Consider the following 17,354-nt stretch of genomic DNA (forward strand, 5'->3'; position numbering starts at 1 on the left):
ATTTAAATTTTATTAAAACAAATCTAAATGTAGTTAATCTAATTAAAACAAATTCAGATTATAGATTTAAACTGGACTTTAAAAAATTCAATCCATAACTCTTAAATTTTAGTGTATATGCATTCCAATTTTAATAGGAGAAATATAATTTAAAAGTAAAAATGAATGAAAAAGTGTTCTAAGCTTAAATATCTGAAATCAATTATATAATATCGTTGAGAAATTAATGAGGATGTCATACCCAAGGTACAAGTTATGTCACTTGAATGAAATAAGGCATGAGGTATGTTACACTCAAAGAGAAGTTTTATCGCGAAACGGTTATACTTTTAACTATCCTATTAGGTTAGTGGATATTCAACTTCAAAGGGAAAACATGAGATAAAAATGGTAACAAAAATGAAAAAATTAAGATGGATAAATAGTCATGTATAAAAGAACAAAATATGGAAGAAAATGTTAATGTAGCACCTATTGATGGAAAGATGACAGAAAACATATACACAAAAAGTGCAACAAAATATGTCAGTTAAAAGAGTAGATGGAATGACTTTTAGTCTCGTTAAAATAAGAGGAGAAAGGTCAAAAGTACAACGTAAGATATTGTTAGGAGAAATTTCACGCTAAATAATACTCCTAAAATTGAGACTTTTAACCATTTTGAATGACGTTACGTGATTCATGTAGTCCATCTCATCTATCAAAATAAAACTTTGCTGTGGTTATGATTTCTTAAAGATTTCATATCCTTGTGCATAGTGGAATAATAAAAGGATTAATTAATATACAAGGGATTTATAATGGAATATTAATACTATACTTTTGAATTGAAACAAATACTATATACATCATCTTCAAAAAAAACTGCATTAAAATATCACTAAAAATGAACACATCAATAATCAATAATTATAGTAATTTGGATAACTTCAAAATGACTAATGCTTAAGTCTCAAGACATTCATTACTCTTCTGATGTTCACCTGATTGAAACAATATGATTTTAAACAAATAAGGGACGTAAGAACCACGATTTGCATTAAGAATGCTTGATGTTTCTTCTGAGTAGGTTTAGTTTTTAACAAGAAACCACAAGAAAAACCAAGGCTCATAACCCCATTCCTCTTCCACCTCCAAACTAATTTCAAATTTTTTGACATGCAATTTCATTCTTCTTTATTCCAACTCAGTCTACGCGAGATCACCACCATATATATATATATATATATATATATATATATATATATTGTACTCATATGTGCGAACAAAACTAATTGCTTTAATGTACATAAACGATGAAAATATTGGAAGCATGGTCTAAAAGTTCCATGCAAGTTCATCCATACAACTAAGATCATGAGAGATAAATTCGGAGGAAAGTACACTCTCCAACAAGCCAAAATCAAAGTTAGAACTCTCGAAAGAAGCACTTCTTTCAAGATTGCCCTTGTTAGCTTCTCTCACATCAGTTACAGTATCCTCATAGAACTTGTCCTTCTCTTGCTGCACCTGCACTTGTGTTCCCTCTTCAAGTGTTTGACCGCTGAAATCATCAACATTAACTCTTGAAACCCAATTAGCAATGTTTTCATTGTTCGACAATTCAACTGCAGTGGGGTTCATATATGAAGGTGAACAAATGTTGGAGCCGTTGTCGATTAACAGTTCATAAGGCAAATCTGACGAGAATTTATTTGAAATAATAGGTGATGTTTGATATTCAGATGTAATAATGCTGGAGGGAGTTTGAACAATGTTTAGTGGAGGCTTAGGTAATGAAGAAAAGGTTTGAAAAGTAGTTTCCACTGGTGCATTTGTTGTGTGTGAACTCATAATGAAGATAGGATTTGATTTTTTATGCATATTGGAGATGGTAGATGCGGAGCTTCTTCTATGAGAAGATAGAAGATTGTGGGTTTGTGGATCTAACCCTTGAGAAATGAGCTTCTTTTTTATGCATGAGTTCCAGAAATTCTTGACCTCGTTGTCTGTTCTTCCTGGTAGGTGTTTAGCAATTTGTGCCCATCTGCAGCATATACCAATAACACATGCATTGATAAATATGCAAGCCCTTGCACTGAATTATATACTTTCTCTTCTGTATACAATAAATCGTGTTATAACTCTGTACTTTTCCCATACACATAAGCATGTCTTATTCTTTTAATGTATATCAAGAACAATTTAAATGTAATCTTCTGATAAAACTTAACAAGAGAGGATGAAGAAAAATATGACAAAGATTTGTAGAGTTGACTAGATTAAGGCCATGACTGTGGATATCAAAAGAGATATATTCATCTATCTGATCTGAAGTTCTTTAATCCTTAGTTGAGTGCTAAATCTTATGAAACAAACAATACTGCTCTCATATAATACATTTCTTTCTGGTCTATTAAGGTTCTTGTTCCCTTTTACTAATTATTCTCATATTTTATGTGCTTGTAATTTATCTTACCTGTTTCCAAGAATTCTATGAATATCAATTATGATCTGCTCTTCTTCAGCAGTGAAGGAACCCCTCTTGAGATCCGGCCTAAGATAATTAATCCATCTCAACCTGCAACTCTTGCCACATCTCTGCAATCCTGCACATAATCAGCAAACCACAACATCATCTTTGATCTGTTCATAATCACAAAAACAAGACAGACAAGAAGAAGGGAAATGCTTGCCTGCATATTTTGGCACAGAACTCCAACTTTTATGTCCATGTGTGTTGATATATCTGAGAAGCTTTTCATCTTCTTCAGGAGACCAAAGTCCCCTTTTGATCTTCTGTTTGCTGCAGCAGCGGTGGCCCATCTCTAAGGTCTGTGCTAACACTCTCTCTACAGAGAACATTGAGCACTTGGGTTTCTGCAACACTGATCATTTATAAATGGTGACCTAGGAGTTGATATAATACATGTGGGTCCTAGACCCCTATGGTATCAAAACTGACTCATTGTGCAAATGTATTGGTGGGGTCAGGAGTGAAAGGGAAGGTTAATTGCTATAGAGTGAGAGACAAGTGCAAGAATCGATCTTTCCTATCATTCATCCAAATGTGCACTATGACTTTTTGGAAAAAGAGGACCAACTGTGATGGGGTGATGAGCGTACTTTGCCCATTTTCCAAATTGTTTAGGCATTTAATCGAACAAATGGGATGCATGCAAAAAATGAGAAAAAGAGTGTTTGTCTCACTGGTATTACAAACTCTTACGGTATGTTTGGAACACATCAATCAGAAAGGAAAACTTCCACATTTTTTCTTTTCCGTAGTCTGAAACGTGAAAGAATGGGGAAAAAATGTGATAAGGACTAATTGTGTTTTGGGAGAAAAGGAAAAGGAAAAAGTGAGTTATATAATAAAATTCTTAATCATTTTATTCTTATATAAATAATTATTTTCACTGTATTATGAACAATCTTTAAAAGGGGAAACAAATTAAAAAGAAAATGATAGATTCTACATTAAAAGTGAAAATAAAAAAATAAAAGTAAAACAAAGGAAGCAATCGTAAATTAAAACCAAAAATAGATATTAAACTAAAAGGAAAGTAAACAGCGGCATCATTTTTCTTTTCTATCTAATAACTTTAAATGTATCAAATTTTCTTTCCATTTTCTTTTTACTCTTTTTTATTTTTAACTTTTTTTCTCATAAATTAAACATTCCTGATTTTCAAGATATGTGCACAAATCTGTTTATTTTTGGAGTCCAGGGCAATAAAACATCAACGGCTTTCACTAAACTTATGTTCATAAATCTATTTCTAGCATGTTCACACGATTCTCTTATAAAATCTTTTTAAGAGTAAAAGAAGAAACAAATTTAATTATTAAATTTTCCATAAAATAAAATTAAATTATACATGTATTAAAGATAAAAAATTTACAAAAATGTATGAGTTTTTTTACAAAACTAACTTGCATGAAGAAGTTTGAATTTATGATTAAGATAATTTAAAAAATTTATCTTCTTTTTTTATTAAAAGAAGCACTTATTGTTACACATTTTATGCCACGAAACTTAATGAATGGAAAATGATGAATCTAAACCCCAGTTTGGAGTTGTATAGGCTAAAAAGAAGAAAAGAAAAAGGCAAAAAGGTAAAATAAAGGAAGAGAACAAAAGTATAGACGACTTAGATGATATAATGATCATTTAAATCAACCTATTAATAAATTAATTTAAATTTTTAATAATAATTAAGAGGGAAATTGTCTAAAGTAGAAATTTTGAAAGAGGTGTTATGGATTATTATTCCTTTAGTTGTGTTGTGGATGAATAGTGAAAGTGTGTTAAGAAACCGACAAGCAATGAATTGAAGAGAATATGAAACGTGGGAATTGGTTAAGCTAAGGAAATCACGTTTTGAGAAATGAGCTGGACTTAGATAGAAACTTGAGCTTCACTCATCATTCTTGTTTCTCCAAGGTCAAATTGAGTGTCACACTCTCCATTGCTATTTCAATCTCACTATCCACTTTCATTCATCAATCTTTTAACTTCGATTCTCTCTCTCTATCACTTAATTAAATACTCAATCAATCTATGTTTCTTAGGTTTCATATCGCCTCTTTCAGTTATCTTCTTCATATTCATCATATTCATATATCTTAGATTTCTTATCCACTCTTTTTAAAGAAATGATGTTTTGATATTTTATCTATCATTCACTTTTAAGAATAATGTAATTGTAAAAAAATAAAATAAAATAAAAAAACCAGTTTTGTATTTGTAAATGTTGGAAGTCTATTTTAATCAAAATTAAAGTTAATTTATAATATATAAAAAAATGTGTAAATATTATTTTATAAGAAAGTTTCGTAATAAAGAAATAAGTTTAAAATTCATGGATACGTTAGTAAAGTTTATTGTACGTTAGATTTATATATATATATATATATATATATATATATATATATATATATATATATTCTTTGTTTATATTTTTGATATGATGAGAATGTTTTGAAAGTTTTTAAAAAATAAAATTATTTTATTGTATATAAGTAAATATAAATTTTATTTTACAAATTATTTATTTTGTAGAGATGAATTGAACTTAAAATTTTCCTCTTAACACTAAAAAAAACATAAATAATAAAAAATAAAAAATCATACATAAGATAAATGTAAAAATTATTGGATATCAAAATATCATATTCTCTTTTTTTACTAAATTCAGTAGAGGAACCTAACAAATTTAAATTGTAAGAATTCTCTCTTTTACACAGATAGCATGTTTTTTTTTTCTAGTCAAAATTCAATTATTAAAAAATAAATTCTAAATTGTGTAACATTTTACATTTTGGTTTCAAATATAAAAAAATCATTTTATAACTCAAAATTATTTTTCAAGTTGCTCCAAATTAAATATAAGAATTTAATTATTATAAAATAAACTTTAAATCTATTTAACTTTATAAAACGAATTTCTAAAGTAAAATTTATACATATTTATATGTCAAGAATGATTTTTAGTTTTACTTTTTTACAAAATTAGTACGTAGGACAAAGATTATCTAATTGCAAGTTAGACTTTGTAAAATTATTGTGTCCTAGGGTAAATCTATTTCGGTGGGTCTATCAAATCTTCAAGAAAGTTAGTATGATCTATGAGAATAATTTTATTCCATTTGTTTTACTCATTGAGGGGGCTAGTTATCGTGTTTTTGGAATCTAAGGAAATAAATCAATTGAAGTAATAAAATATTCCAACTTAAGTCGTTAAATACTATTAATTAAGTTCGTTTATTTTAATGAAAAACCAAGTTCAAACTTAATTGAAGGTTTAATTATAACAAATATGTGCTTAATATATGAATAGTTAGAATTAATGAGATATAGATATTAAACTTGTATTTTATAATCAATATCCCACTAAAATTATAATTCACATGCATATATAGGAACGCTGATTTGCTAGTTAATATTTTCATTTTCTTTTAAGTATTTCAATTATTTATATTGTATATATGTGTCTCGAATATTGTTTAACTTTTTCTTTCAACGTAAATTTTTTTATTAAAAACTAAATTCATGCAAACTAAAATCGATTATTAAAAGCAACGAGTTTTCAGTATAGTTACTAAAATATGAAATTTGTTTAAAACCAATAATAAATTCTAAAACACTTTAAATACGTAAAATAGAAGAAAAATGGAAATATCAAAGTTGATAAGTAAAAATTAAGGTTAATTTTTCCCCAAAAATCAAACTTAAGGATAAAATGCCACAAGACTCAATTTACAATCCAATCACTATAATCATCCATTCATGAGCAAACATTTCTTATCATCAAAGTTTGATACCTAAAGGCAAGTTTGTCTGATACAGTTGCAGTGTTTACCATGGGTGAAACAACAGACATAACTGAACAGATTATATACACACACCTCTCTCTCTTTTCGTTTCTGTTTTTTTTTTTTTTTTTTTTTCTTAAAAAGAGTAAAGCTAACTAGTAAGGGTTCAAATTCGAATGATGGTAGGATTATATTTGTGACACTTTTTAATAATACATATATTCTTCATCATTACCATTGACGTCTAGTTAATTAACATGATCACTCATCACAGAGTGTAATAACTGTATGTTACAAAATAAGAAAAATAAGTGAGTTTATATGATAATATAGCACAATAAATGTAGTTTATCACATTTAAAGGAAAATCATGTTCCTTAGGTGGATTGAAATTAATAGAACCATTCAACTTAGTTCAAAAGTTTTAATTTTTAATTTAATATATATATTGTATAAGAAGCGGAATTTATCAGACTCATAAGTAAATTTATCCAATTTATTTATTTAAAAAATAAAATAAAATAAACTATAAAATCAAATATATCCATCTAATTTTATAGATAACTAATTATTAAATTTTCAGAATCGATCTCTGACACAAACAAAAACTTTTTATATTTGCTATTTTAGACTTTGTTTTCTACTACAGGTCAAACATAATTGTAAAAGACATAAATTCACATATGGTATGAATGTTGCAGAAACAACATACATAAATTTGTGGTATTTTTTTCTTGTATATTTACGTCCTTTAAAAGCATTAAAAATCAATATATAATACAAGAATATATTATAAATTTTTATAATTTTATAAATAATACGAGTATCTCAAATAACACGAGATATACACCTAAGTTTTGATATTACATTAAAAGATAAAGTTAAATCTAATTTATTTTTCCAAATTGATTTGTATAGTTAAAATGATTTTCATGTGTAAATTAATTTTATCTGAAGTTAAAATCTACCATAGATTGAATTAAAATAAAATTAATATTTAAAATTTGATATATTATAATTAAAAATAAAATTTATTGTATGAGTTGAGTGATCGAGAATGAGGTCCCCAATCTAAACCCTACTTTATTACAACCCTTTTTCTTGTTTAATGCATCGTGCAAAGCAACTTTCCTTAATCCCCATTAGAACAAACTTCTCAGAAGGGTTTTTTGAGTGAAAATTTTCAAGTGGAGACTTTATTACTAAAAACAAGATAAAGTTTGACATGAGAAAAATGTGGCGATATCAGTGTTAGGGATCAAATTATTGCCCTGCCATAATGAGGAATTATAATGATAATGCTAAGGAATATGGTTCTCCCTATATAACATGCTCCTCATAACTTTCTCCACATCATCATTACCATATTTAACACAATGTCCTTACAAAACAAAGGAACATTATTTTTACTTTTATTAGTATATTTCTTGTCTTATATAATCATCATTATCATACTCTTCTTTTGGGTTCAACCTATTAATGCAATACTAAATAAAATAAATATTTATAAAGGAAGAAAATTTATGATTACTTCTTGTAAGTTTGTCTTTTGATTTGATACTCCTTTTTGTTACCTCTCAGTTCTCACATTCATAATTTTTTTTCTTAAGAATAAAAATTTTAAATTTTTATCTCCTTCTCTCATTTTTTTTCTAACTGTTTTTTCTATTTTATGTAAGTCTCTTTAGAAATTAACGAAAGTAATTAGTAATTATTTCGGAGAATGAAAATTTTCTTTAACATCAGCTTTGATTCAGAATATTAGAAGTAGTAAAAAAAAGATAATTGCGAGTAACACAGGATATTTGACTAAATAATTTTCTAAAGAGTTAGAATTTTATCTTAGTTGAAGAAATTGAAAGAAGTGAGTAGCAAAAGTTAATTCATTGGAAGGATATTGAAATTGTAGAAAAGGACTATGTTATGCAACACACACGTCCATGCATGCAAACAGACGCATACATACAACATATATAAATCTTTTTCTTACCACAACCAATAATCTCACTTTTTAGGATTAAAGGCCAAAAATAATTTAAATAATCATTCCTCCTTCTACTTTTTAAGGGGAAATCAATGATAAAGCACATGTTCTAAAACGAACAATATCTTCGATAAAAAATGATTTTTTAATAAATTATCAATAAACTTACAGTCGTCGATAATAATGCAGTCAGTAATATTTATCAACATAATCTTATATCTGTTAGTAATTATCGATAAAAAAATTTGTCGATAAATACAAAAAAATCTATCAATAATTATTAAAGGAAAATTTTATTAATAGAGTTCGTTAGTAATTATCTAGAAAAAAATTCGACAGTACTTTTTATAAGTAAATACCACGAGTTGATTCTTCTTTTTCTTCATCTCTATTTTTCTTCTTTATTTTAGGGTTTAATTTTTCACTAAGTTAAAATACAGGTGGTATTGTTTGAATCTCAATTACTCATAACTAAAACAACTCAAATATTATTTGGAAACAAAACTATTCTTGATTAAAAATTCAAGTATTATTTGGAATACAAACACTTATGACTAAAATAATTTATTATTATTTGGAATGTTGGTATTTTTGACTAAAATTTGAGTATTTATTAGAACACAACCAATTCAGGATAAACCATTGAATATTATATGGAACTTAATTCATCCTTACTAAAACAAAAGTTCTTTGGTACTATTTTTGTGACCTTTGTTCAAATGCTTTTAGTACTTTTTTTTCCACTATTTTTAAGTCCAAAACAAGACCACTACACACTAGAAAAAGAGGTGAAATATTGGTTTTGAAAGCCCAAAGAATAAGAAACACAAAATAGAAGAAAACCTACTAGAATAAAAAATAGAGTTTGAAATTCAACAAGACAATAGAGAATTTTATTTTTAGGAACTTCCCAATGATTTAATGACTAGTATGAACCCAAAACTTCAAAGATAAGATGTTCAAAAGGTTGTATATGATGCAATTTTGAAATCCAAGTTATATATTATTTTGGTAATTTCTCAAAGTACTACTAGAAGAAAATGATAATAAAAAGACTACACATGACTATAGACAACATGGATGAATTATAAAATCAAGATAACTCAAAATATTGAAAGTAACCAAACATATATAAAGAAAAGACTAAGAAAAACTTAAAAGCACACACACACAGTAGCCTAAACAAAATCTGAAAAATGTTGATGACAACATTCTGGGAGTTCTAACCTTTGCTGACTATTTTGATCATAACTTTTTGATATAACTCTAAATAAAATTATTTTCTTTTGTTGGAAACTAGAATCAAAGGACTTTAGGTTAACTGTAAATACGTATTTTTTGACCTCTAAGCTATTTGTAGTTTAATTTTAAAAATCGTGAACATTAACTGCAAAGTAAATGATGTTGATTTAGACCATTTCAAGATAGCTACAACAAGATAATAAGGAAAAAACATGAACAACACGAAATTTAAACACAAAGGTAGAGACTGAGATACTTAGCTCTTGAAGAACCTAAGCTCTTAACACCAAATGATGACAATCTCTTAGCTAGGTTTGGTCGAACCGAGAAGAAAATCCATGGAGGTGGGTGAAGGATGATATGGTACGGAAGCTTTGATGGACAGGGGAGTTAAACTCATGCTTATAGATGATGGAGGTAGTGTTTAATGACGCTCTAAGAGAGATTGTGCCAATTCTTGGAAGAATGTGACTAAGAGAGGTCACTTGGATTGTTGTAGCTTAGGGTGACCTAATAAGAATAATATGACATAAAAATAACAACATAACTTTAATCTAAACCAAAGGTAATTAATATCCACAAAAGTTTGCCTTCAAAAATTGATGCTAACAAATTAATATCCACAATTACAATCTTATATACATGCACCACTAATCTAAAACTAATAACTATTTGGTGTTAACTTTTGCATGTTAAGATTGATTTTTAACCAACACTTAATATACGTTTTCTTATAGTGAATAATTGACAAGTTATATATGCATTAATAAGTATGTAATGAATAACCATTCATATTTTAAAATGTTTTACACAATGAAATGAAGTTGACTATTAATAAAACTATTTTTATTTCTGGGTAATTTCACAATGAAATAAAGTTAACTAATACATAAAAATCCTTTTTTATTTGTTGTGTGATTTCTCGTAAACCTTCTATACTTAATCAAAATTCCAAGTCTAGCACGAACAGAGAAAAAAAATCCATTGTAAAAGGGAATATGTATCTCCATATTTCATGAATCCTTTGACAAAGTCATTGATATATTATTGTTATGGGGAGATTTGTACAAGAAACTATAGTGGGGTCCTATGGTTTCTGAATTAGTATCTCCATATTAGGTGACCCAAGTTTGACATAAACCCTCTCCCACTACAGTCAATGCACTTATTATAACTATATGGCCATGGCCTTTCATGTTTTCTTGTCTGGTTGGGACAATCATTATCAAAGATGCTAAGTAATTCGCTTTCCGAAACCCATTCATTGATTCTTTTGATATTTTATGCAATTTCTTCTTCACGTGTTTGACTATTATTTTATTGAAACTAAAGTCCAGAAGATTAAATAACATATACAATAAGCTAAAATTAATGAAATTTAATGGGCAAGTTATCTAGTATTATTACCATAGCAGTTGAAAGCTTCACACACACTATAGATATAGATTCAGAAACTGTTTTTTCAACCTTTAAAATAACTAGAAGGCTATGGATTAAGCTAGATGATGAAGTGCCCTACTGAATAACCAAAATAGTGATAATATTCTAATTGGAGCACATAAATAAATAAATAATATTAGAGTAAAATCTCAAAATTAACTTAAGCAAAAACCCTAACTAATCCTTCTTATGTGTTCATGTCATGCCATGACTTTCGACAATGTTGTCTCCAATGAATTCTCCACACTCACACCCCACGTCCCGCTTATATATCACTGTTTCATAGCATGCACCAATATAAATAAGTTGTGCTTATCTTTCATCCAAGCTTTACTTATAAGTAATGGCATACATAAATTTATTGAGATAAAAAAATAATAAGAAAATTATATTTATTTCTGAAAGTAGGAAATTTTATTGCATTTAATTTAGTTTTACATAAAAAAAAACTTAATAAGGAAATAGAAAGAAATGTAGGAACACTCTTTCTAACGGCTAAAAAATATATTAAAATGGAAAACATTTGAGTGCTTCAACCCTTTTAAAAAACATAGAAAAACTATAAAAATTAAAGGATAAATATATTTTTTTTTCTAAATTTTGGCACGAAACTAGAATTAGTTTTTATTTTAAAATTTAATACAATTTAACTATTAAACTTTAAAAATAAATCAATATAAATTCTAATCAGATCACATTAAACTTTTTTTGTTTTATGCGTCAAAAAATGTTTTAAGTTGACGTTTGATTTATTACATATTTTTACTTAAATTTCGGTTTAAAACACAATTTAATACCTAAAAATAATTAACGCGGTGGAACTAAAGAAATTTTATATATTCACTTTTTAAATTTAAGAACAAAATATATTAAAATTTGAGACAACTTTCAGCATCCAAATTTAGAAAATATAAATATATTTAATTAAAAAAGAAATTGTGGTGAAGAGAATCGTATTACTTGTCCTACAAAACTCAATATTTGAGCCACAATGTGTAAGGTTTTGTTGTCCATGTGTTTTGCTTGTTCTGTTTCTATATTCTGCTAAAAATATAATAAAAAAATCTGGTTCAATATGTTCTGCAATTTGTACATCGGATTTTCAACAAAATATTTTAAAAATGTAAAAATCCTTATGTAAATACATAAAATTTTATGGAAGTGTCAAATAGATAAAATATCTTACAGTTTTAAGGTTGGGAGTATAGTTGTTGAGAGTGTGAAAATCTTTATATAGATATATTAAATTTTTAAAGAATCAAATATATAAAATATATTAAAAAATGTTGAAAGAAGTTAAAACGTGACAATCAAATTGGGCTTAATACCGCATGTCTACAAAAATTGGTTGGGCCTAGAAAAAACAATTACGTGAGATAGTAAATATGGTTTTGCTTAAAATGCGTATGTGGAATGTTGCAAAATCATGATCTTAGTGTATATAAAGTAAAAACTGATGATAGCAAAAGATAGACCCATCAGATTTGATCTAACTTGAGTGTGATGGAGTAGCAACCTTCAGTCACATATATTTGTATGGAAGGACTCTTCAACCATTATGAAAATCACCCTTCATCCATTAAAGCTAAGAGCTTAACTTTCAAGATCAGCTTCTCAGCAACACCATCTCTCACCAATCACAATATCACTTCATCATCATCTCAACCTACCACTATCTACTTCTCTAGCTGCCTCAAATTCTATGACTCAACCTAAATAATCCAACATTCTTAACGTATTTAAACATCAATAACACATTTTTTTTCAATATATGTTGTAATTGTGTCTTACACATATATACCTAACTATTTTTAACAAGAAAAGTTAAATTTGTATTGGGCTTTATAGAAATAAAATAAAAAGAAAACGAGAGAGAAAGAGAAGGGTTTAATATATTATTGTTACAAATTTAATTGAATATGTAAAAAAGACTTTTAAAGCAAAATAAAATAATAAAAAAAGCATAAATGACTTGGCAAAAATGTATTCGGTTCATTACTCATTAAATAAAATGCAAAAGTCGATTAAGTACCATTATGTCCAAGAGTTATAATTCATTCTAATAATGAATACTTAATTTAATAAATAATTACTTTAGTAAAATTAGTACTTATGAGAAAGTGAGTTTAAATATTACTAATTGATTATCATTTTTACTTTTGCATTTGTACCTTTTTTTTTAATTTATATGAGCTTTTTAACAAACTCTCTTAGTACTTAGTACATATATTTAAATTAATTTTATGCGTGAGAATATATACCTATATGTAGTCCAATAATGATAAACATGATAGATTCAATAAAATCTCTCTAAAAAATAGATTCTAATATTACATTACAAAACAAGTTTAAGTATAACGTATTTCCATAAAACCAAGTTGTAATTACAATTCATTATAATGATAATACTTAATCCGATACATATAATTATTTTAATAAAACTACTTATTATGAGAAAATAAGTTTAAACCTTATTCATTCTCACAAGATAATAATCATGCGTCTTAACTTTTATATACTTTAATTTAACTATTTATAGTTTACGTGGGGTTTCAACACTTTCTGATATGCATTTTGTATGCAAGATTGTATATTTGTGGGTGGTTTGACAATGGTAGACACAATAGATATCACAAACCTGACAGAAAATATATTCTAATACTATATTTGAAAAACGAGTTTAAATATAACTATTCATTATAAAATCAAGATACATACTCACTAATAATTTATAATATGATTTTATATTTAGTTCATATGAATTTTTCAATAATAATAATATTTTTAAAGGTTATATTTAGAAAAGAAATTATTAAAGAATTATAGTACATATTTCTGTATAATTTAAATATCAAGATCCATATTAACATCGTTTTAAAAGTAATGTGCATCTTTCTCTTTGATTCTTAGGCTATCTTTTTTCTTAATTGAATCATAAAGTGAGAATCATTCCAATATTATATTTTCCACGTACACATAGATTCGTCATTAAACTTGAGATCACGTGTTTAAAGTATCGGATCCTGTTTCACTTCAACCAACACATAGATTGTGTAACTTCTCGTATGTGACTCCAATTTCTAAGCATAATTTTTTTCCATCCCGTGCCAAAACTTATTTATTAAAAGTAGACTTTAAATTTAACTTAATCCAACAAAACTGGTGTTGGAAGTTCCACATCGACTAGAGATAAGACCAATTCAATGTATATAAATGAGTCCAAATCTCATCTTACAAACTGGTTTTATGAGATTGAGTTAGACTTAAAGTCCACTTCTAACATTCGTGGAGTTGCTAGACGAATTTCATCTTTATTTACAAATCAATAGAGATATTAGAATAAGCACACTAAACAATTATATAAGTAATTTAGAAGTACTTAGCATATATACAAGCTATATACCATGTAGAAATGAAATGTGAATTTATAGAATAAACTTAAATTCTCTTATACTATCTTTATATTAGATATCCTAAAATTTTAATGAAATATTTAATTACATTTTTGTGTTTCAGTGACTCTATAAGTATTTATCTCTTGTCTATTTTCTTTTTGTTTTAGGTCTTTTAGTGAATTCTAATCAAAAATTTGTCCAATTTTAATATATGAAAATTTTTTCCAGAAAGATTTGGTTCTGAAGTAGCGATGATTAATAATACCATCAATAGGCCAATAACTTAATAAATTAGGCCGGAGTGTAATCAGGATTATCCATATTACTAATTACGAATAAAATTGATTAGACTTGAAAAACATTCACATGAAAAAATATTAATTTTTTTATTTCTTTATTGTTGGTGCATTACGTCTTTTTATTGATAAAAAACATTGGTACAAATTATTTATAGAAAATACAATGATATTGTAATGATGATGTGTAATAAAAGAGATAGTTAGAATCAAGGAGGCAAATTTACTTTTTAAGAAGAATGGTGATGAAAAGAAGATGATTACGCAGGAATTGATCCTTGGGATTAGATGAGATGTTTAAGCAAAATCTTCGTTGAATTAGGTCAATCAAAAAGAAGATACGGTAGTAGATTTGTCCTACGTACATGGAATTAGGTGCAGGCGTGCTACACTACACACTCTTTTTCTTCCTCTCAGTGTCTCTACTTTAACTGCACTAACACTTCAATAATCCTGCACTTAACACTCATACGTGGAACAGTGTTCACGATAACAAAAGTACGCTTGTGTCATTCACCTCAATTTATTAAGATTTAATACCGCTTTTAGTCCTTAGTTTGGGAAGTTGTGTTCAAAATTGTCCTACCTTTTAAAAAAGTTCAGTAAGGTCCCATAATTTGTTAAAAAATGTTCAGTCCAGTCCTTTTCGCTCACACCATTAAAAACCTAACAGTATAAATGTCACCATGGTGCAACCTTACTGAGCTGTCAAGTTTGATTTACACTGTGTAAATATTTAAAAAAATTTAAAATGACACATCAGCTTCATCTTCCATCTCTATAAGCTTTCCAAGCACACCTCTCCCTCCCACTCCAATTCCGCCGACTCCCACCTCCACTTCCACTTCGACTCCAATGAAGAGAGATACAAATATCAGAGCAAAACCCTCTTATTTTTCACTCTCACATGCCCTAATCTGCACAAAAACTGTGGGAACCCCAAATCCCAGAAACTCAGAAACTCTGGAAACCCCAAGTGAACTATGCATTTTCAGCCATAACCCCAAAACCGTATGCTCATTATATTTCTAACACTACTGCAACAGTAAGTTGACATTTTTGTTCCCTACATTTTTATGAAGATTTCCCATTTGATTGATTGAAGTGTTGCGCATCCATCAAAGTAAGGTTTTTCTTCAAAGGAAATAAGCCTTAAATTGGGAATGTTATCCGTTCCATACTTTTTAGATCCTTTTGAAAATCTGAAATAACCAACTTGTGACATTGTGTAGAATTTCTCTTGAGAATCCTATTTACTAGTCACCGTATAATATTTGCCTCTTAATCAAATTGCCCACTTGTATACCACTTGGTCTTTTGTGAAAAAACATCCACAAATTTCCTTTTTTTTTATGTCATGCAAGCTTCTCAGACGCAGGTGTACCAAGGACTACATCTTTGCTCCTTATTTCCCTTCCAATGACCCTCAAAGTTCGCCTTAGTTCACAAGGTTTTTGGTGCTAACAATGTTAGCAAAATGCTGCAGGTATCTCACATAGTACCTATGCCTCCTCACTTTTTATTATTATCAATTTATGAAAAAGGGAAGGGGCTATTTTGTGAATTAATTCAGTGTAACCCTTGCTTTTTATTGTGGGGAGGGGAGGAGAGGAGAGGGAGAGGAAGAAGGGAGGAAGAAGGAGACAGTGGCCTCTAATGTCACATAGGAAAAAAATCCTAAATTAACGGTGGAGGTGAAAGATGGAACTGATGTGTGATTTTAATTTTTTTTAAATATTTACACAGTGTAAATCAAACTTGACAGCTCAGTAAGGTTGCGCCAAGGTGGCATTTGCATAGTTAGATTTTTAACGATGTGAGCGAAAAGGACCAGACTGAATATTTTTTAACAAATTATGGGGTCTTACTGAACTTTTTTAAAAGGTGGTACCATTTTAAACACAACCTCCCAAACTAGGGACCAAAAGCGATATTAAACCATTTATTAATATATAATCACTGTTTTTCCATCTCATCTGTGAATTAAAATCATCTTTGACATAGGCATAGCAGTTGAGTAAGTAACTTTTTATAACATTTCATTATGTGATTTTGTTTATTTTGGATGCATGGTTTTGATGTATTACTAAATAGTTATGGTTTTGATGTTTTAGATGTATGATTATCATGGTATTCACAAAGTAACGGGTCAATAAGGTTCAAATAAGGGTGCAATTAAGACAAGGCAAGGTTGTTGTTGTTAAGTATTTAGTTCACAAAAAAGTCTAAATCCTCTCAAAAGTTAAATCAATCAAGTAGCATTAAAAAGAGTATAATCAAGTTCTGAATCACATTATAAGTATGAGTAAATCACATAATGAAGAAATTTTGCTCAAAGCTTACTAAGGTTAGATTCATCGAATTTGATTCATTATTTAATTTCTCATGAGAATCCAACCAAACATAGAGTATGAACATGTCAATCGGGTTTAAAAGCTCTAACTAAGGGTGGAGAATCAAAATTAGTCCCTATGCTAAAAAACTTTTTTCTCAATTAAATGCAACAATAAAGACTAAACAAGACAAAATCATAGCACTAACAAACATGACTAAGACAACAAAGCAAACATACTTAATAGCTCGACAAATCGATAACAAGTCTAGGCAATTCGACAGCTTGGTAGACTAGCAGTTGGTGGGCTCGGTTGTAAATCCTAAACAAAAAACAGAAAAACATGAAATAAAAATGAAAACCCCTTT

General features: G+C 28.1%; 1 protein-coding gene across 1 annotated transcript; it reads right to left on the minus strand.

Moving 5' to 3' along the window:
• Positions 1–1,283: 1,283 nt before the first annotated feature.
• LOC106761827 (transcription factor MYB14) lies at positions 1,284–3,217 on the minus strand. The gene is made up of 3 exons (XM_014645395.2): positions 2,676–3,217; positions 2,459–2,588; positions 1,284–2,026 (listed from the first exon to the last, which is right to left on the minus strand). Exons 1-3 carry the CDS (start codon positions 2,842–2,844, stop codon positions 1,318–1,320), a joined length of 1,008 nt encoding a protein of 335 aa, XP_014500881.2. The 5' UTR covers positions 2,845–3,217; the 3' UTR covers positions 1,284–1,317.
• Between the last annotated feature and the right edge of the window lie 14,137 nt (positions 3,218–17,354).

Source organism: Vigna radiata, chromosome 5, assembly GCF_000741045.1.
Source record: "Vigna radiata var. radiata cultivar VC1973A chromosome 5, Vradiata_ver6, whole genome shotgun sequence".
Taxonomy (NCBI): Eukaryota; Viridiplantae; Streptophyta; class Magnoliopsida; order Fabales; family Fabaceae; genus Vigna; species Vigna radiata.

Bases quoted from the DNA above. Each gene is read 5' to 3' on its own strand.
- LOC106761827 (XM_014645395.2), bottom strand. From the start codon at position 2,844: ATGTTCTCTGTAGAGAGAGTGTTAGCACAGACCTTAGAGATGGGCCAC. The intron at 2,589-2,675 runs GCAAGCATTTCC...GATTATGTGCAG, and splicing joins TTCTGTGCCAAAATATGCAG to GATTGCAGAGATGTGGCAAG. The intron at 2,027-2,458 runs GTAAGATAAATT...TATATGCTGCAG, and splicing joins CATAGAATTCTTGGAAACAG to ATGGGCACAAATTGCTAAAC.